We start from the raw sequence: 23,358 nt of genomic DNA, 5'->3' as shown, positions 1-23,358 counted from the left end.
ATTTTTTATATAAATATATGTAAATGCATGAGCAGGTACACTTGATGTGTGAATGTTTTAGTGACTATGAGTATAGGGCATCAACTCCACCTAGCCACACGTTTGAGTGTTTCCATATCTCTGTCGATGGTTACAAGAGATAACATACTAGCCATTAATGTGACCCTGCCATAGCCATCATTTCTAATTTGAACTATTTTCCTTAATTTATGTGTTTATATCTTCGTTTAGTGTTTTGGCAATGTCTGGATACCCCAATGCATATTGAATAACCAATAAAGGTTGTTTGTGCAGAGTTAGTCATATTTGAATTATTGTCATTTAATGAGCATATATTAATGCTATTTTAATATTACTATGTTGATTAAATATTTAATCATGTAATACATTTTATGAGTATTTGTTTCAATTGGAACTTCCCCAATTGGGAATATGGATGACTTTTGGGGGTTGAATTTGGATTTATGGAGATTTTAAATTTAACTTTTCATTTATTCTATGTTGATATGACTTTTAATTGTTAAATAATTATTTGATGGTTTTCTAAATATTTTTATGGGGATTATTTATGCTCATTTAATTATTCATTTTGTTGGGATGAGTTTATGAATGTAGGAATTAAAGTTTTATTTAATTATTTATCTATTATACCATTTTAATTTCATAAAGTCGACTGGGTTTTATATGGGAAATTGTTAATTTTTGACACTTCGTTATTTTTCTCTAATTTAACTCTCAACAAGAAAAACCCTACACTTGAGATTTTGAAATGATGGTTGGGGGAGATTTTATTGATGGAATTTTATGGACAAAGGGTCAAAAGATTCATGTGAGTGACCACTACAAGTTGTCCAGTTTTTATGGCTTCTTTTGGTGTGTTTGGCCTTCACTTTAATTTTCAAGATTTCTTTCATTTGAAGGTATGATTCTTGAATTTCTCCCTTGCTCCTTAATTTTTATGTTTAAACCTTGTTTGTAATGATTTGAAACATTCCCATTTTTTCAATTTGATCCTTAAATAAGCTATTGGATTGCATTGTTTTAATTTTGAATTTTTATTCTTTCAAATTTGAAAACATGGGTTTGTATAGGGAAACTCTACCCAAATTTTATTGGATGAGTAAAATGGAAATTTTATTTCATTTTTATGTTATTGTCTAGTAGAGGGCCAATCAATTTTCTTCAATTTTTAAATTATAAAGTTTAAAATTTTAAGTTTTTTGGAGGTCCGTCAATGGTAGCAACCTCCATGATTAGTTTTTAGTCAAATTGGATATTTTACAAAAGTAAAAATTTGTTGTTTTAAATATGATTTTATTTTGTGGAATCATGATATTATATAAGTAAAATTTATTATTGAATCAATTCAGACCCATTTTATCAGCAATATGGCCAAATGAGTATGCTATTGTTGTATGTAAAAATGGCAATGTAAATATGAGTATTTAATGTGTATTAAGGAGTTTGGGGTTCAATTGATGATAATAATTGGCTTTGTAAATTGGTATTTTGTTATTTGGTTTTATGTTTTGCACTTCTTTGATCCCCATTGGAGTGGTGTCCAATGGGGATCAGGGCACAAAGGGGTCGCTAGGGTAACTCATTGGGTAATTTCATAATCATGTTGAAATATTAATTAAAACTTTGAGTTGGAAGTTAAACAATAATAAGATAATAGATTCTTTAAGAATGCCTTGAGTGCTACCATGAGGCCAAGGGTATTTTTGGAAGGAATACCTTTACAAGGAGCAATTGGAACTTGTCCAAAGATAAATGCCAACACATGTAGCGATTCAACTTGCATGATCGTCATTCTTGTTTGTATGAGAGAATTCTTAGTTGTGCATGAGGCATCCCTTTAATCTATATAATGACACTCCCTACTTTTGTTATCTATCTACTTATCCCTATAGATATGAGTAGTCCCTTGTGAAATTATTGTTTCCAAGCAGTTGATTATCTCATTGTGTTATATTCCAAATAGAAAGTTTGATATTTCTCTTCATGGTGCCTTGTTGAATTCGTTATTTCTGATCGATGATGCATCATCTCCTTTGATGTTACTTATTATTGCTAAGACACCTATTTACATTCATCTTTTACTCAATATTGCAAGTGATGCATTGTTGTTTTTCTAATCTTGTTGTGGTGTTGTGTGTTTCTTTATGTTTGCTCTTGTGTGAGCCTATTGCTCCCATTGCATGTGTGTATGATTGTTTGGTCCATGTGATTATCTCAACAACCTTGTTGGGGTTTACTTGCCGGTTCTACATGATTGGTTGCATTGCCAACCATTGTTGGGGATCAAAGGACTTGGATCACAAGTGACTTGAAGAGTTTCTCCTTTTCCCTCAACTCTTGATATTCTCTTTTCATTTTTTGCAAGTTGTAATCTATATAATTTGATGTAAGTATTGTAATTATGGATGATTTATATGTGGAACACTCCAATAGAAGTTGAATGTAATTTTTAATACATTGCAATAAAGAACTAATTTCAGATAATAGTGCACAGTCGGGAAGGTAAAAATATATAAAGAATAATTGAAAATATAGTGGGCTTGCATCATTATGGAGAATCAAAGGATGTACAGGTAAATGAAAAGAAAAGAGCACATTCCTTGATAGTCCAGAACAATGATGGAGGGAAATATAGGAAGTGCATTCTCAATCAAAATGATGAAGCAAAGACCATTCTCAGTTTCAAATACTATGTATAGTCATGAGTGGAAAATGCCATTACAGTTTATGTATATTGCATTCAAAAGGGAAAGATAGAGTTATAGACTTTCTGAAATGCATGAACATAAATGAAAGTTACAACCAACAATGTTTGTAGGGTGATAGTAATTAAGAGACAATGATCAGAGTAGCAGAACACTAGCATCATAATAAGCAATACCAAAGAGTAGCCACTATTGATAGAGAGCATCATGAGTATAGCCCTAAGCATTAAAATCTTTTTAGTCATCACCAAACGCAAAGAGTTAATCTAAAGTCATACCATCACAAGGATAACCTCACTAGGGATTTATAGTGGTCTCAAAGATGAAAGACTCTGACTGGGAAGTCTCTAAGCCTCTGAAATAAAGGAAATGACCACTTTGTAGTAAAAAGAGTAATTCCTTTTACAACATGATGGTTAATGATAGTAGTCACTTAGGCATCTCAAAGCGTGTTTTTTGTAAGACCAATACACAATCATAGTCTTAAGACAAAATACAGGTTCAGTGCAACTATAGTAAACATAAAAAATTTGTTACAGCTATAGAACCTAAAATGATTGTTCCAGTCAAGCCATTAAAGAACAAAACAATCTAGTTGCAGGCCAATGACAAATCCCTCTTAAGAATTAGTAATACAAAGACTAGAAGTTTTGAAGGTTTTGCAACAATAGGAGAGTCGATATGACCATCAAAAAAGCATATATAATGAAGGCATTCATGAAGATCATCCATTAAGTGTGGTCATTCAATAAGCCATGATAAGTCTGTCACAAATGATTTGACCTATCAATTCATTGAAAATGGAGGGTCGCGGCAACTAAGAAGAGCTCACAATGAGCATCAAAATACATTACAAGATTAAAGAAGTGAAATAATATTCTCAAGAATATAATTTTAGAGTTGTCCAAGTCCAGGATCTCAAAAGACAGATAAGAGTTATTACGTCTGCAATAAAAGATAAAAAACAATGACTTATTCATTATCTAAGAAGAATACAAGAGGCAAGGGCATTTAAAGAACCCTAAGAGAGTATGGCCATGGCCTTGAGGTTCAGTTCAGATAGGAGCAGCTTCACATTAGGCAAAAAGTGCAGGGTTTATAGAATGTATATTATCCAAAACAAGGGAGTTCTAAACAGTAGATAGCTACTCAAATATGACAATTTCTGAGTCCAATCAAAAGACAAAATAACAAAGAATGGAATGGTACAACATCCTCCAGTTCAACATTAACAGTGAAAGCATTCTAAAAATACACAGTCATATGTATCAATACACTACAGTCCACAAGATCATGAAAACAAAATCACAGTGCTAAAATCCCTATAAAAGATATTTTTAGTCAAATACGGCTATAATATGCAAAGTATTGAGGGTGAATCTTCAAAACCCCAAGATTTCAAGGATGGTGGCCTTCGAAAACAACAAAATCAATCTTTCCCTATAGCAAAGGTAAGACTCACCAAGTATTTGAAACATTATCACTGAAAAATATTCTTGAGTAATGTGGTTCCCATGCTAGTAAATTCAGTTTTAGCTTGAAAATATTAAAAAGGGTACACAAATGCATGAAAAATACATCAAGTACACACCTCAGGCTGAAAATACCAAGGATAGTTTGTTGTCAAAGTCACAGGGTTGCTATGTAATTACAAGAGAAAAACCCTCGCTTTCAAAATCCCTAGGTTGGCCGACAGTAGAGAGAATAGGGAAAGGGTGGTTTTCATTAGTCTCTATTTATAGATCTAAGTAGTCATAGACAAAGCAACAAATTTGAACAATGAAATAAGGTATTAAACACGACATGTGTCAAATTGGAGCTCAAAATTGATACAAATCAATCTTACCTATAATGACCTAATGGTGAATGCAAAATACATCAAGGCCTCTACCAAAGAGAGTTTTCAGAAACCCTCAAAGTATTCAAAATAAAAAACCTCATGGCGGAGTCCTCAAAATAGTAGAGAAGATGCATCGAAATACTATTCTTAAAAGTCTGTCAAAATCTCCCTCAAGTTCTCAGAAACCTCATGGCGGCTGTGTGTGCAGTGTCAAGCCAGGGTTTCACAACTTTCTCGACGACCTATAGCTTCTTCCAGAAGCTTCATGAAAAAATAAAATGATTCATATCATTTATATTTATTTGTTTAGGGTTCTCTTAGCCCTAAGAATGTCGCCTTTTGGAATTTGATGGCATTTTTTTACCTAAATGCAAATAAAATAAATATGCCCGTGGCCTAGTGAAGTTGTTTTTCCTTAGAGGACATCTTTTCTTTATTTTTTTTACTTATAAATGCCACATCATGTTTTGGGGAGTCATGTGTCAACACTTGTATGTGCTATTCATGTTTTTAATAGAGACCTATTTTGCATATACTTATTGTGAAACATTTGACTTTAAGGTGTGATTATAAGCCTTAGTAGTCATTTTGTTATTATTCGATGCAAATAGAGGTGGCTTAAAAAAATTTTCCAAGTGTCTTAGTCAAATGAGGATGAAGACTCAATCAATGAGAGATACCAAGCATATATGGAATGTGTGCCAAGGATTTAGGTGTAGTTGAGGGTTGTTTGCAAGCACATGGAGAGTATATAGGGGTTGTTTGAGTCAATTTAGGGAAAGTTGTTAAGGTTTTGAGATGTAATCATGTTTGACTAATTCATTTTGTGCTTTTTCACACCTTTGGAGTACTTTTGGAGATGGATTCATTCACTAGATTTGAGGGTTTTTGTTACATCCGACCCTAGTTTGTTGGAGGTTCCTTTATTGGTGGGATTTGGAGGGTGAGAGAAAATGATATATTCCTACTTGTAACTCATTTTTGAGAGAGTTCCTGATTATGTAGAATTGAGCCTTAGTGACTTTTGACAATCCTTTGTCTAGTTTTTGTAATCTTTTGTAACTTATATGATTTGATATTACATAGGTTACCTTGGAGACTATATTGGCAGTATTATACCTTATTTTTTCTTGTAGAATTGTGTATCTTATGTGATTGATCAAATTTTGAGTGAAGAATTATTTCCTTCTTATGATTTTGTCTCACTGAATTTAAAGCCTTTTTCTATAAAAATGTCATGTGCAGGTTACAAGTTGTGTCTAATCTAGTGACATGAGCTCAATTTTGTGAAGTCTTCCTCCCATTCTTGAGTAAAATCATTGAGGCCTTCTTGTGAAATATTTATACATGTGCATGTCTTGAATAAGTTGTGTTCACCTATTATTGTCATTATAATTTTTCAGAGTGTTTTAGCTTTCAGAGTATCATAAGATTAGCAGTTTTGGTGAATCACTTAGTAATTGCCCTTTAGTTTAAAGAAATAAGCTTTACATTTTTTACATTATCTTCCTTCTCTTTTCCTCAGAAATTAGTAGTTTTAGAGTGATGACTAGCTAGGAGTTGGCCTTATCTAGAGGTTCACTCCAGTTTTAGGTAATCCACAACTTTGGATTGATCGCATGTTTCTCCAGAAAGCTTAGTTTTAAACTTTGCATAGGGTGCATTTCTAGGAGATAACAGTTTTTGGCATGCCCAGTGGGACTATCGAATCAAGATAGTAGAAGAATTTTTTAAATTTTGGCTGGTTTTCATGTGCAACCAATTGATTTTAAGCCTTTCAAGAGGTGATTAAAGTATATTTGGCAACTCTATTTTTTTGTGAGCAGATTTAGTGCATTTTACAGCTTATGAGAAGAGTGCAAACAAGAAGCAACTCTTCATCCTTTGATTATATGCAACTTTCACCTCCTAAAAGAAGAGGAAGGATTGCAAAAAGAACTCTTGAGTAGTCCAAAAGAGTGCAATCAACACCACCCAGCTTCAAGCTAGCATGTCCTTTTGTTTTATCAGTTGTCTTACCCATTTTTCTAGCTCAGGTTAACCCACCTCCAATTGTTCCTATGGCTAGACAATTTATTTTTGTGCCATTTAATGGAGGCAGCCCTTTGAATCTTACAGTACACAATGATATTCCAGTGGTTGCACTAAAGAGTCTACAATTATTTACAGGGGAGGATAACACCACTCCCATAGAGCATATTAGAGATATTGCCTCTCTTTCTGGAGTATATCATGTCACTCAGGAAAATGTAGCCTTGAGATTACTTTGTTTCTTTCAAGGGTAAGGCTTTGCAATGGTTTAGGGGCCTGGCAGTTGGCTTAGTTGTAACATGGGATGAATTAGGAGAGAAGCTGCACAATCAATTCAAAGACAAATCTGATCATTTGTCCCTTATTGAGCAACTTACAACTATTAAGAGGGCTCCTCAAGAACATATGTCTGACTTTAATTTTTGTTTCCAAAGGACTTGGGACAAAATTCTTGCCATTGTTAAGCCATCTGCCAAATACGCTTTTCTCTACTACTTAAGAGCCCTTAATAGTGATGTAGCAGTGATGATTCAATCAATGGGAGGGGTTTCAATGCCTGATGCATATGAGACAACCATTAAAGCAGAGAATATCTTAATTCAAGCCGAGAAGATTTCTCTCAGATCTTCTATGCCCATATTTTCAGACATTCAACCCAACATGCCTTTGCAAATTCCATCATTTGCACCTTTGCCAGTGGTGCCAACATTACCAGCTATTGCTCAGATTGCTGCAACTAAAGAAGTTGTTGTTTTAGGCTCATCCCAAGAGTTACAAGATATCAAAATCCTACTTAAAACTTTTGGTAACAAGCTGGTGAACTTGGAAACGTAGTAGTCTCATAACAGACCTCCTTACCAACATCAAAATCAGGCTTCAAATCAGTCTTTTCAAGGTCAACAATAATAGTACCAGGGCAATAAGCCTTTCTATCAAGGAAATTATCAAGGACCAAGGTAGAATATGAATCAAAGGCCTTTTCAAACATATAATCCAACACCTATCAGTGTAGTTAAAGAACTTGTACTTGTTCAAAACAATCTTGCTACTGATTATAAATGGTATTTTCCTTGTCATCGGCCTCATGACCAAGCCACATGTTCAAATGGTGTTATTAATCAGGCTTTAATGGTGTAGAATGCTACAAATATTTCAAGTGTTGCAAGTTCAAAGCCTAACCCACCTAATCATTGAGCTTCACATTAGCAAGAGAAACATACACATGATGCTACTTTTCTAAATTGGCATGGAGAGGAATTATGTGAAATGAATGCAAATGATACTCCAGTGGCTGCTAACACTAGATAAAAAAAAAGAGCTCTTGAACTTGAACAAGCATCTGATAAAGTGAAAGAAGTACTTGGAGGATCATCTACATTGCAAATACCTCACACCCTATAGAGAAACACTCAACCAACTACCAAGGAGAAACCCTATCTACAGGCTGACCATGTCAGTATGAAAACTCATCAAAAGGTGAGTCCATCTTTACCCTTCAACATTGTTGAAAATATGAAAAAAATGAACATAACTATGTCTAAGTGAGAATCCTTAGCCATTCTCGATCAGAAAGATATTCTACATATAGCATTAAAAGATTTGAAAGAATCTAAAGAATGCCCAATAGGTCAAGATAGGCTTGTGTTGACCAATAACCTTCAGGAAAGTAAGTTAGCAAGTAAAGAATAAGATAAAAATGTGAAGCCTCCTCCTTTTTATTTATCTTTAATCATTGAGGATAAGTTAGTCCACAATTGAATGGTGGATAGTGGAGCAAGCAGTTATGTCAATTAGCCAAGACAAATTGCTGAGATTTTAGGATTAACTTACCAACCTTTAGAGAAAGGAGTGTTGCAGTTAGATGGGACAACAATAAAGACCATAGGGGTAATTAAGGATTTGGGTTTAAAATTGCATGTTTTCCCAAATTTCTCCATTCCCCAAGAGGTGTTTGTCATTGATCTTCCCCCTTATTTTTCCCTATGTTTATCAAGAGATTTAATTGCCACAATTGGAGGTTATCTATCATCAGATTGGTCACACATGCTTTTTAGGACTAGATATGGTACGAAGGTAACTATTAGATCTAAGTCCCTTGCCAAAGACCATATTGAGCCATATATGTCATCCATAGTTAATATCAACACATTCATTTCCCAAGAGGATGAACTTGCTGCAACTCATGAGTTGCAGTCAGAAAGTGTTCCTGAGATGCTCTGAAATGAGTGGGAAACACAAAATGTAATTGATAATCTAGATAAATAAATTCAAGATACAAGTTTAGGCAATTATGTTTTGTATGAGCCTGAAACATAAATGCATAACATTGAGAAGAAGGAAGAAAGTACATCAGAACAACAAGATGAGCTATGGGACATGTACTTCGATGGTTCTTGAAGCAGGCATGGAGCAAGTGGAGGTGCAATTTTTGTGTCCCAATAGGGTGAGCATTAATTTTCAAATTTTTCATTTTGCCTTTTCTTGTACTAATAATACTAGTTAATATGAAGGCCTAATTCAGGGACTGGAATGGGCAAGGAAGAAGAAAGTCAGTTGTTTGAAGGTACATGGTGACAATGAGCTCATTGTCAATCAAGTAAGGAATGTTAATGTTACAAAAAATGACACTCTTAAGCCTTATAAGAACCGAGTTTGGGATTCTATAGAAGAATTTGAAGCATTTAACATAGTGTCCATTCCTAGAAGTGAAAATAAACATGCTGATATATTAGCTACAATTGGTGCTCGATTTGACATTCCTGATATGGTTTGCAAAGAGAAGGTTTCACAGTATGTAAAGATAGTTGTCAGGCTTTCTATTCCTGATCATAATATCGACTAGCAACTTTTTTAGAATGATGATCAGATCCTTAGTTTTTTGCTTGAAGAGGATAAATTTTCCATCACTAACCAAGAAAAGTTGAAGCATAATTTTGATGAGCAAGTTATTTAGTTAAGAAGAAACAAATTTCCCAAAGGTCTTGTGACCTTAGAATCCATTTTCAACACTAATGTCCAGCTAAAAAAGAATAAAGTTGGTATGCAGATAAAACAAGAGCATTATGAAGAGCTAGAGATATTTAAGGGTAAGTTGTTGAAACTTGGTAAGATTTGATCCCTTGATGAGAAGTAAGATTTTATTGCTTTGTGTCAAGAGTTTCATTATGTGTTTTCTTGGGAGTATTAAAATTTGAAGGGTTTTGATCCTCATATAGCCCAACATACTATAGAGTTAGAACCAGGAGCTAAGCCTATTAGATAGAAACAAAGGCCCTTAAACCCAAAACTTGAGCTTTTGATGATTAAAGAGTTAACCACGTTAATTGAAGGAAACACTATTTACCCTATCAAACACACATCTTGGGTCTCCAACCTTGTCCTTGTGAGGAAGAAAAATGGAGAGATAAGGTTGTGTGTTGATTTTAGTGATCTAAACAAAGCATCTCTAAAAGATCATTACCCACTACCTTCTATGGAACATATGTTGCAAGTAGTTGCTGGATCTGAAATATTTTCTCTCCTTGACGATTATTCTGGATATAACCAAGTTCAGGTCAAGGATGAGGACCAACATAAAATTTCTTTTCCAATAAAATGTGGTACCATGGCTTACAAGAGAATGCCTTTTGGTCTTTCTAATGTTGGATCAACCTTCCAAAAGCCTATGGATATGGTCTTTAAAGGTCTGGTGTATAAGTTGGTGTTGGTCTATTTGGATGACATAACTATGTTTTCAAAGAACTTTGATGAATATTTGTCTCATTTGAAGCAGGTATTTGAGAGGTGTAGGAAGTATGGCATTTCCCTCAATCCAAAAAAGTGTATTTCTATTGTGCAAGAGGGTGAGTTATTGGGGAACATTGTGTCTAAATAGGGTATTTCAATTCACCCTAAAAGAGTAAAAGCTATTTTACATCGGCCTCTACCCAATAACAAAAAGGGACTGCAAATTTTTATAGGAACAATTAATTTTGTTAGAAGGTTTATACCCAAAATTGCTAATTTATTGAAACCTCTAACTACAATGTAAAGAAAAAATGCAACTTTTAGCTAGACTAGAGAGGAAAAAGATGGTTTTTCAGGCCATCAAAGAAGCATTGTCCATGGCACCCACCTTGATAAATCCAAACTTTTCCAAGGACTTCATATTTTATGCTTACAGAGGTATGGACACTATTTCTACTATGCTGGTGGAACAAAATGCTGAAGGCTTTGATCAGCCTATTACCTTCTTTAGCTAGGGTTTAGAGGAGTATGAAAAGAGGTATAGATTTGTTGAAAATCATGTTCTTTCAGTCATTAGAAGTTTAAATAGATTTGGATACATGATTTCTAATAATAAGATTCACTTGATGGTTGCTCACCCAAGTGTGAAGGAGTTCTTATTAACCGAAGATTTGAGTGAGAAAAGAGTAGGGTGGGTTACTAAAGTCATGGAGTATGATGTGGATATCAAGATAAAAAATATAGTCAGTAGAAAGGGATTGTGTGAGAAGCTTCCTACAGAAGCTTAGAATGACTCAGAGCATGAAGAAAAGAAGTTATTACTTCTAAATGATGCACTTCAAAATGATAATTCAAGTTGGATCAGAAACATGACTCTTTTTCTACAAACCGGTGAGTGTCCACTAGGCCATGACAAAGCAAAGAGGAGGTACTTCAGGTTGCATTCCATCCCTTATATCCTTATTTATAATATTTTATTCTAAAAGGATCTAAATGGTGTTGTACTGAGATGTATTGATAATGAACAAATTGATAAATTGCTACATGAGTTCCATGATGGAACTTCAAGGGGTCATTTTTCCCCTAAAACAACTGCCTAAAAAATAATGAGGGTTGGTTATTACTAGCCAAGCTTATTCAAAGATGCCCATTCTTGGGAAAGAAAGTACACAAAGTGTGTCATGTTTGCAAGTAAATAAAGGCTACCAGCTTTGCCATTACAGCCTATCTAGGTAGATCAACCTTTTATGAAATGGGGAATTAATTTTATTGGCCCCATAAACCCACCTTCAAGTGTTGGGCATAGGTGGGTTATTACTGCTACTGACTATTTTACAAGATGGACTGAAGCACTGGCTCTAGAAGAATCCAATGAATCAACTGTTTTAAATTTCCATGATGATTTAATAACTAGATTTGGGGTTCCCGAATCCATCATATATGATAATTCCTTGGCTTTTGTTTGTTTGAGGGTGAGTGACTGGGTAGTTAAAAATGACATCTATTTGAACACATCCTCTAATTACTATCCATAAGGTAACGGTTTGGCAGAGTCAACTAATAAGAACCTAATAAGGATTATTCAAAGGACTTTGCAGGATAATCAGAGGGATTGGCACACTAAGTTAAAATTTGCCTTGTGGGAAAATATAATCACTCTTAAAAGGTCCATTGGTAACTCACCTTACAAGTTGGTGAATGGTAAAGAGGCAAGGCTTCCCATTTCTACCGAGCTTCCTGCACTTGATCTTGCAAAGGCTCTTGTCAGTTTTGAAGCAAATTATCCTATGGAGGTGAGGTATTTTAAGTTATTAGAGGTGCAGGAATCCAGAGAGAAAGCTACGAAGACAATGGAGTATCAATAACTTGAAATGAAAAGGGTCTTCGATAAAAGGGCAACTCCCAAAATCTTCATGGAAGGAGATATTGTATTGAAATGGGATAAGTTGAAGAGTAGGCCAGGGAAGCACACCAAGTTTGATAATTTCCAGACTAGGCCTTTCATCATCACTCAGTGCAAGGATCATAATGCTTTTCAACTCTCGACCACGGAAGGAGAATTACTACCTATCCCTATGAATGGGATACACCTCAAGCGTTGCTTTGAGGTATGATATAGTTTATGTACACATTAGTATAGGTTTCCAGCTTTCAATAAAGTGTCATTGCACTATAGGTTAGATGTTTTATCTTCCCTAAGTGTTGTCTCAACACATTTTGAGTATCTAGGTTGCTTTGTTTTTTTTTCCTGGGTCTCTAAGGTTTTTCTCTATGGCAAGAAGTAAGGTTTTGTTCAAGGATTAACTATTGTCATTCCTCACTAACTAGTTGAGCATACATATACCATTTATGATAGTAAGACTTATGTTTTACTATCACAAATCATACATTCATATCCAATCAGATAGTGAACATGGCAATAATCCATAAAGGAGGTTGTCTTGAGACAACTTAGTGCAAGAGATAACTCTTATTAGCCTATCAAGTGCATATCTACAACCCTTGATAGTAAACTCTCATACTTCACTATCACAGATCCTAAACCTGCACTTAAACAAACAAGCCAGGGTTACTTTTTGCACTAAGTTGTGTTTCAGTCATGATTGCTAAGTGACTCTGTGCCCAATAGACTTGTCTAGGCTACTGGTTTTGATGTTTAGCAAGCAAACATTCAATAGAAATTGCCAGAAATGTTACCAGATTTTCACCTACTTGCTCAATCAGGTAGAGCCATCTAAGTTACAAAGCTTTCATGGTACAATTTATTCAAACTCCCAGGTAGCTTTTGGTCATTCAAATGAAACAATTCTACCATATTATAGAAAATATTTAAAGCATTGCAATCATACAAGAAAATGAAACATAAAAATTTTTCAAATCTTTTGAATAATGTTATCTTTATTGAATGTGATCCATACATGTGTCTCACACAAGAAGCCGTGAGATTGACTTTATTCATATCATACAAATTAAAAGCTAAAATATGCATAAATGAGTGAATCTAAAACAAGGCAAGCATTTATAGGAGGTAACCAGTCATTGCCTGAATGACTAGTACTGTTGGTGTGTTTTTGCTCCTGGTTGCTTTGCTTTGCTTCTTAATCTACTTCTTGCTTCTAGGTTTCCTTCAATTTCCTGCATGGGTGAGAACAATAAGTTATAACAATTGTTCTAAGCAATGAATGATTACACCCTACACATGTACATTCACACATGCATACATATTCTAGGTCCTAGATGCATCATTATCAAAACCAGATTCAAGATCATAACTAAAGGGGGGGGTATTTTTATTTCTAATATATTTGTGTCATGTGTAGATTTAGTTGGTCATGATCAGTATAAGAATGTGGGGTAAATGTGACTCCCACAAGGGTTGAGCCCAACATGCAAGTGAAATTTACAATTGTTGCATCTTCTCCTAAGGCTATTTAACTCTAGAGTCCTGTCAAAGGAATAATCATGTTTAAAAGAAAATATTGGTGTTGATCTTGGTATTTGTTATCAAAAGATTCATTTGATAGAAACTCTATACTTCAATACTCTCAGAGTATTCATGCTAATGAAAGAGAAAATAAATTAAAGGGACATGATATTATTTATCATGAAACCTTTTAGTTTACATACATTACACTTTATAATAGGGAAAGCAACTATTAGCCCACATAGACAATATATCACAGTGAATAAATATAATGAATGTCCTCTTGACAATGTCGGGTATATGCAATAAAGAACTGCTTTCAGATAATAGTGCATAGTTAGGAAGGTAAAAATATATAAATAACAATTGCAAATACAGTGGGCTTGCATCATTATGAATAATCAAAGGATGTACAAGTAAATGAAAAGAAAAGAGTACATTCCTTGACAATCCAGAACAGTGATGGAGGGAAAGATAGGAAGTGCATTCTTAGTCAAATGATGAATCAAAGACCATTCTCAGTTTCAAATACTATATACAGTCATGAGTGGAAAATTCCATTATAGTTTATGTATATTGCATTCAAAACTAAAAGATAGAGTTATAGACTTTCAGAAATGCATGGACATAAATGAAAGTTACAACCAACAATGTTTGTAGGGTGATAGTAATTAAGAGGCAATGATCAGAGTGATGAAATACCAACATCATAATAAGAAATACCAAAGAGAAACCACTATTTATAGTGAGCATCATGAATACAACCCTAAGCACTAAAATATTTTTAATCATCATCAAAGGCAAAGAGTTAATCTAAAGTCATACCATCACAAGGACAACCTTACTAGTCATTTATAGTGGTCTCAAAGATGAAGGACTCTGACTGAGAAGTCTCTAAGCCTCTGAAACAAAGCAAATGATTGATTTGTAGTAAAAAGAGTAATTCTTTGTACAACATGATGGTTAATGATAGTAGTCACTTAGGCATCTCAGAGCAGGTCTTTTGTAACACTAATACATAATCATAGTCTCAAGACAAAATATAGGTTCAATGTAGCTATAGTAAACATAAAAGTTTTTTAATAGCTACAAAAGCTAAAATGACTATTGTAGTCAAGCCATTAAAGAACAAAACAATCTAGTTGCAGGCCAGTGACAGATCCCTCTTAAGAATCGGTCATACAAAGATCAGAACTTTTGAAGATTTTGCAAGAAAAGGACATTCCATGTGAGTATCAACATAGCATATATAATGAAGGAATTCATGAAGATCATACACTAAGTGTGGTCATCCAATAAGCCATGACAAGTCTATAATAGATGATTTGAGTTGTCAATTAATTGAAAATGAAGGGTCACAACCACTTAGAAGAGCTCACAATGAGCTTCAAAATACATTTCAAGATTAAAGAAATGCAATAATATTCTCAAGAATATAACTCTAGAGCCATCCAAGTCCAGGAGCTCAAAAGACAAATCAGAGTTATTCGTCTGCAATAAAAGATCAAAAACAATGACTTCTTCACTATCTAAGAAGAATACATGAGGCAAGGGCATTTTAAAGAACCCTGTGAGAGCATGGCCACAACCTTGAAGTTCAGATTAGACAAGAGAAAATTCACATTAGGTAAAACATGCAGGGTTTACAAAGTGTGTATTATCCAAAACAAGGAAGTTCTAAATAGTAGATAGGTGCTCAAATATGAGATTTATGAGTCTAATCAAAAGACAAAATAACAAATAATGGAATGGTACAACATCCTCCAGTTGAGTAGTAATAGTGAAAGCATTGTAAAAATACACAATCATATGTGTCAATACAATGCAGTCCACAAGATCATGAAAACCAAACCACAGTGCAAAAATCCCTATAAAAGATATTCTCTATCAAATACAAATATAATATGCTAAGTAGTGAGGGTGAATATTCAAAACCCTAAGATTTCAAGGATTTTGACCTTCGAGAACAAGGAAATCACTCTTTTCCTATAGCAAAGGTAAGACTCACCAAATATTTGAAACATTATCACATAAAATCTTCAAGTAATGTGGCTCCCATGCAGGTAAATTCAATTTTCTCTTGAAAACATTAAAAAGGGTACACAAATGCATGAAAAATCCATCAAGTTCTCACCTTAGGCCGAAAACACTGAGGATAGTCCGCTGTTAAAGTCACAGGGTTGCTATGTAATTACAAGAGAAAACCCCTCGTTTTCAAACTCCCTAGGTTGGCCGACAGTAGAGAGAATAGGGAATGGGTGGTTTTCATTAGTCTCTATTTACAGATCCAAGTAGTCATAGACAGAGCAACAAATATGCAAGATGAGATAAGGTATTAAACATGAAAAAGCATCAAATTGGAGCTCAAAATTGATATAGATCAATATTACCTGTAGCATCCCGATGGTGAATTCTAAATACATCAAGGCCTCTACCAAAGAGAGTTTTCTGAAACCCTCAAAGTATTCAAAGACAAAACCTCATGGCAAAGTCCTCACAATAATGGACAAGATGCATGGAAATACTATGCCCAAAAGTCTATCAAAATCTCCCTCGAGCTCTCAAAAACCTCATGGTGGCTATGTGTGTAGTGTCAAGCTAGGGTTTCAAAACTTTCTCAGCAACATGTAGCTTCTTCGATAATCTTCATGAAAAATTAAAATGATTCGTATCATTTACATTTGTTTTTTAGGGTTCTCTTAGCCCTAAGAATGTCGCATTTTGGAATTTGATGGCTTGTTTTACCTAAATGCAAATAAAACTAATATGCCTTTAGCCTAGTGAAGTTTTTTTTTCCTTAGAGGATATCTTTGCTTTATGTTTTTGACTTATAAATGCCACATCATGTTTTGGGGAGTCATGTGTCAGCACTTGTATGTTCTGTTCATGTTTTGAATAGAGACCTATTTTGCATATACTTATTGTGAAACATTTGACTTTAAGGTGTGATTGTAAGTCTTAGTAGTCGTTTTGTTATTATTCAATGCAAATAGAGGTGGCTTAAATTTTTTTTGCCAAGTGTCTCAATCAAACGAGGATGAAGATTCAATCAATGAGAGATGCCAAGCATATAGGGCATGTGTGCCAAGGATCTAGGTGTAGTTGAGGGTTGTTTGCAAGCACATGGAGGGTATCTAGGGGTTGTTTGAATCAATTTAGGGAAATTTGTTGAGGTTTTGAGATGTCATCATGTTTGACTAAGTCATTTTTGAATTTGTTACACCTTTGGAGCACTTTTGGAGTTGGATTCATTGGCTAGATTTGAGTGTTTTTGTTACATCCAACCTAGTTTGTTGGAAGTTCCTTTTTTGGTGGGTTTTAGAGGGAGATAGAAGAGGATATATTTGTAATTGTAACTCATTTTTGAGAGAGTTCTTGATTATGCAAATTTGGGCCTTAGTGACTTTTGACAATCCTTTGTCTAGTTTTTGCCATCTTTTGTAGCTCATATGATTTGATATTGCAGAGGTTACCTTGGAGACTATTTTGGCAGTATTATACCTTCTTTATTCTTGCATAATTGTGTATCTTATGTGATTGATCAAATTATCAGTGAAGAATTCTTTCCTTCGTTATGATTTTGTCTCTCTATTTCGGGCCTTTTCTATAAAAATGTCATGTGCAGGTTACAAGTTGTGTCTAAGGTAGTGACATGAGCTCAATTGTGTGAAGTCTTCCTTCCATTCTTGAGAGAACTCATTCAAGCCTTCTCATGGAATATTTATGCATGTTCATGTCTTGAATAAGTTGTGTTAGCTTATTGCTATCATTATAATTTTTTAGAGTGTTTCAGCTTTCTGAGTATCCTAAGTTTAGCATATTTGGTGAATCACTTAGTAATTTCCCTTTAGTTTACAGAAATAAGATTTACATATTTAAGTTATCTTCCTTATCTTTTCCTTACAAATTAGTAGTTTTAGAGTGATGACTAGCTAGGAGTTGGCATTATCTAGAGGTTCAATCCAATTTTAGGTGACCCAGAGCTTTGGATTGATCCCATGTTTCTCCAAAAACATTTTTTTAAGCTTTGCATATAGTGCATTTCTAGGAGATAACAAGCATGTGGTAGAGGAATAGTACCTCTTGGATCTTTTTTACATACCAGGAATCGATGGATACCCCTATCTAAGAGCCCCTGAGTAGGCTAAGGATTGGTTTTCTATGTGTTTATATGTGAGAGTGAACTCTTATTTTTCCTTTGAGTGTTCTATGTGTTTGGATGCTCTTGGAGATAGTGAATGCGTTGCCTCATTTGACTTAGCATGATATATAGTGAGTGTTTGTATTTAGGGTTGAATTGACCTTTGTGTGTGTTGAAGAGTATGCCTCTTTGCTGATGGTCTCATCAATGATTGGTTTTTTCTTTTTAAGGATTTTTAGAGGCGGTTGAGTGGCCATGTTGCCCCTTCTAAGCTAGTGGAATGGTGTGATTGATTTCTTGTATGATTTGACTTGGATTCTAACGATTGACTCTTGTTTGAGAACTTCACATCGCATTGCAAAATATTGCATTAAGACATGATTGAAGTGAAATTAATTGATTGTTAGAATGTGTTAGCAATCATTATACTTGCATTATGTGTATTGTTCGTTATGCTTCATAATAATGCACTATTGTGTATGTAAAAAGGGGTTGAATTGATTCATAAAATTAATGTGTTGATATCATTGTGTTGCATTGAATTACATTGTGCATCAATTTTGTTAATAATGTATCATTTCATATTTAAATGAAGTGACCATAAGTAAGAAATGTGTAAATTTTATGGTAGATTAATTGGCTTAAGGACCTCTATCCGCAATTTTTATTATTTATCACATTTGTATAAACATTTATGTTGTCACATATCCTTGTGGCATTGTTAAGACCATTAATTCACCTACACCATAGGCATTTTGTATTGTGGCCTTGGTTTTTTATTGTTTTCACTTTGTATGGATGCACCATAGGGTGTTCTAAAGGGCAGTTGGTAATGTTGGTACTATCCATATGAGAACCTTAATTGTTTAGTGAGAAACCTATATTGTAATGTAAATTTGTACTGTGATACCCTTTTATTATTATGGCAAGGTGCCCTTATTAGAGTGGTTCTTGTAAATGTGTGAACCTCAATATATCCTTGTTGTGATAGTGTTGTGATGTGAGTTTAACATACCCTAATGAGGGAAATCCTTATGTGATCAATTATTAGTCACCATCATATATGTAGATGTATGAAGTACCTTTGTGTTGTAATCATTGGATACCTTTATTAGGTCTTGTGATGATGATCAGGTATTTATTCTAATCATCCTAGTCTATTTGAGTAATTTGGTCTTGTGTAATAGATCCTTGTGATTGTAATTACCTCGTGAATGTGACGTTGTAAGTGAAATTGAGCGATGCACTAATGTATTTACATGTGTACATGGCATTATATTCTACTACATATTATTTTTTGCATAAAGAAATAAATTGCATAAATGTACTTGTCTAAGAAAGGAGTTGTATTGCATTGAAATAAAAAATTACTACAACTAAGCATAAATTTTAATTGCATATAGATATTGTTGCAAAAATATTGCTTAGTAATGAATTATAAATGGCTATATTGTCTTTTGTGTCTAGGAACACTTTCTAACATATCTGGAGTATTGTACCCTTGGATGTCGTATGGTAGTTACTCCCTTCAATGTGGTTGATACTAGTCACTTTGTTTAGTGGACATGTCATGTGATTGATCATTTATTTTAGTTATTGGTTAATTGTTTTTGCATGGTGCAAGCTAGCATTGAACTTTTTTACTTTCTTATGCTTGGACTCGGTCAACAAACTCTTCTAACTATCTATTTTGTGGCACTTGTCATGCTTTACAGATTATTATTGAAAGTGTGCACATCTCTATAATTTAATTTTCAATTTGATGTTTCCCCCTTTTGGGTTTTCTCTTTTTGAATCTGATGGTGCCTATTTTGAATGTTTGATACTGCTAGCCCTCTTTTGTGACAAGTGTTGTTTCCATCATGTTCATTGCAAACCTCAGATAGTGTGTATAAGGGAGGACATCACAAAGAATGTACCAAATGTGATTCTCAATTAGTTAGAATTGTAGCTGTGTAGATGAGCTAAAAGATGATTCCAATAATTAAATGTGATTGAAGGTCCCTAATATATATAAAAGGGTTTAGAGATGCGTGATTGAACAAATATAAATTCCATAATATTTCTTTAGTAAAAATCATTATGAAATTGTAAATTCTTTATCCTTAGTGAATGATAATGCACACTTTATATGACAACATTTGGTTAAACATGTGTTTTCATGTGATCAATTGTGAATGAAGTGTAGTTGGGTTATTTCAATGTGCTCACTCTATTGTTGGATAATTTTGTGCTAATGATGGTCGAATCATGTCTATTTATTATGTTGATCCTAATTGACAATGCATGACTTGGTGTGATGGATAATCATTCTTGTTTGGTCTTTAGACCATGTTTTGCCCAATTCGTGATGCTCTTAATGTGATTATTTACGTGTTTAATGAACTATTGGTTTTGTTATTTTGTTTCTTATGGGTATTCATTGTGTCACTTTAGATATGAATACCCTAACTACATGTACAATTGACATAGTGTAAGGATAGGACGTACCCTTGGTCAGTGCTTCAAAAGCTCTTGATTATGTCAAAGGAATATATTATATGAGTGAACAACCTACCTTTTGAAATCTATAGTTAAAAATGAAGAAAAACTAATGCAAGATGATTGGAGATATCTCCACTGTTCATCACTTTCTCATCATTTTTTAACTATCATCTTTTTTTTCTCAACTTTCATTGTTTCTTGTCCTCTTATCTATTTCAATATCTATTGGTCTTTTGTTTTCTACTTGTTATTGGTCTCCATTTGATTTTGATTCACAGGAAAATCTGACATGCATTGTTAATGACCTTACTTTAATACTACACATGATGGCTTTTTGAAATCTGAGTACTTTTATGTGGTTCCTTTACCCATGTGTATGGAAAGATCTTAAATGATTTTAGTTTTACATTTTCCTAATTCATAAATATTGTAGATGGTATGCCCTTCCTATTCTTTTGTTACCTTCTCCTAATGTTATTTGGGAAAAGAGCCATCTCACACATAATTCAAAACAAAAGAGATTTCCCTATAATGATACTCTCAAACTTTTTTCTACCAGTCAATGAATGGTAGTCATACCTACTTTAAATGATCTTCTATGAAAATATTATGTTGTGCGTTGGTACTACTAACCCTAGTGCGAAATTATCACTTGAGTTTAGAATATCTACCATACATGGAATATATTTTTCTACTTAGACTCCTATCACATATTATATAAAAACACCATCTATTTGGATTGAAGAATCTAGGTGAAATATATGAGATATGGGCCTTCCCCACTCTCCTCCTACCTTGGGATGTTTGGTATTTAAATTTAAGTGCTAGTATAATTGTACAAATGTTTAAATAAAATGAAATATTATAAAAAGTATATAAATATGCTTTTTAAGCCAATAGTGCATGATCCGTTATATTAAATCTATGTGAAAATAATATATGTTGAGACCATTAAATTTAGAGAGACACTTGATTTAGTGGTTGGTAAGTAGTTTGTCACTATACCACATAATTATCTCCTTATCATTGCATTGCAATTACATTGTTTTGTTCCTTCGATTTTATATTGTTTAATTTGTATCATCACAAAAATAAGTAGAAGTCATTTTTAATGTTTTCTTACATTAATAATATTATAATTATATTATATTTTACAATAGAAATTATTATATATAAATATTAAATAATACATAAATAATATATTATATTTATATTACATATAATATTTAATAGAATATAAATTATATCATTATTATATTGTATTTTATATAATGCAAATTATTAAATTCATTTTAAAAAAATATTATTGATATATTATTATATGTTATATTCTACAATAGAAATACGATATATAATATTTTTTATATTGTATAAAATAAATTGGCATTTAAGAATTTAATAGCTCTATTGAGAGATATAAGGGAACAAAGAAATGGAGAGAGAAGAGATAGAGAGATATAAAGAGCATTGTCTCTTTCTCTTCCTATATATATATATATATATCCCTCTTTCAACCACAATATAACTTTCTATCTCTATAGATATATATCCCACTCCCCACCTCTATATAACTTCCTATCTCTCTTTCATTTTCCCTCCTCTACATACCTTTCTCTATTTCTCTATCTCCTCTTTCTCTATCCCTCTTGATCTCTCCCTTCCTCCCTATCCCTGTATATTTATCTCTTTCTCTTCCTATATATATTTGTCTCTTCCTCTTTCTTTCTCCCTCTCTCTATCCCTCCTTATCCCAATCTATATTTTTCTATCTGTAATTCTATTTTTTTCTATGTCTCTCTATCTATCTATCTCTACCTCTTCCCCTCTCTTTATATCTCCTTTATCTCTTTATATCATTCTATCTCATCATCTCTCTCTCTCTCTCTACTTCTATTTATTTATGTATATCTCTATATATTTTTTGTCTTCCCCCTCCTCTCTCTATATCTCTTTATATCTATATCTCTCACCATCTCTCTATATCTTTCTATCATTACTTCTCATTTTACCCCTCTCTCTTTGTGAAAGATATATATGTGTGTGTGTGTGTGTGTGTGTGTGTGTTTCTTCTCTATGTTTATCTCTCTATCTCTCTCTACCCCTATATCTCTCAATATATCTACCTCTCTATATATCTATTCCTACATGTCTATCTCTACCTTTCTATATCTTCCTCTCTCATTCTCTCAATCCCTCTCTGTCTCTACATATTTATCTCTTGTATCACTATCTATTTCTCTCTCCTCTCTTTCTTTATCTCTCTATCTCCTTCTCTCAATATCCCTCTCCTTCTCCATTTCCATATTCTATCTATCTCCCTATCTCTCTCCATATTTATCTCTCCCTTGGCCTCTCTTTCCATATCTCCGTATTGTGAATATGTTAGGAGTTTTTTGGTTATAGAACTTGATTATCTTCCTAATTCAAAGTTCTGATTTAATTTATGTTTGGAACTATATAATTGCATGCATAGTTTATTTGAAGCTATCAATTATACATAAATATATGCAAAAAATAGACAATCTTTTACTAATTAATGTTCCACACCTATTAAGTGTACCCATTTCACACCAAGGTGTGATTGCCAATTATATGTATATCTACTATATATTAATATGTATACTTTTTGCTAGACTCTAAAATGAAGGTTGGCATGAATTGGAGGAGTTATTCTTTGTCGTTTGTGTTGTTCCTAGCGTAAGCATAGAAGAGGATGTGGTTCTATTAAGTGGAATTGGCCATCCTAAGCTTAATTTGAGTCATGAGTGCAGATCAATGGCCCTAGTAAGACGTTCAATGTTACCTCATTTATTATGAAATCATGATCAAGATTCGGTCAAGTAACCCTTGTTTAGATATATTTGAACATTTGGTAGCATAGGAACCTTGTCTTTAAACTATGCCATGCTATTATCAGTCGTGTGGGCATCCTTGTAAAGGTTTAGGATTTGTTGACCCTTTGTTATAAGGGTGCTCCTAGTTGTGA

The 23,358-nt window shown here is 33.6% G+C and overlaps 1 protein-coding gene across 1 annotated transcript; it reads left to right on the top strand.

The window, feature by feature from the left end:
• The first annotated feature begins 10,201 nt into the window (after nucleotides 1-10,201).
• On the top strand, nucleotides 10,202-12,188 carry LOC131056012 (uncharacterized). The gene is made up of 2 exons (XM_057990328.1): nucleotides 10,202-10,369; nucleotides 11,922-12,188. The coding sequence occupies exons 1-2, from the start codon at nucleotides 10,202-10,204 to the stop codon at nucleotides 12,186-12,188; spliced, it is 435 nt and encodes a 144-aa protein (XP_057846311.1).
• The last annotated feature ends 11,170 nt before the right edge of the window (nucleotides 12,189-23,358 follow it).

The sequence above is a fragment of the Cryptomeria japonica genome, chromosome 8 (genome assembly GCF_030272615.1).
Source record: "Cryptomeria japonica chromosome 8, Sugi_1.0, whole genome shotgun sequence".
NCBI classification, from domain to species: Eukaryota; Viridiplantae; Streptophyta; class Pinopsida; order Cupressales; family Cupressaceae; genus Cryptomeria; species Cryptomeria japonica.
This window is presented reverse-complemented; position numbering and strand designations above follow the sequence as displayed.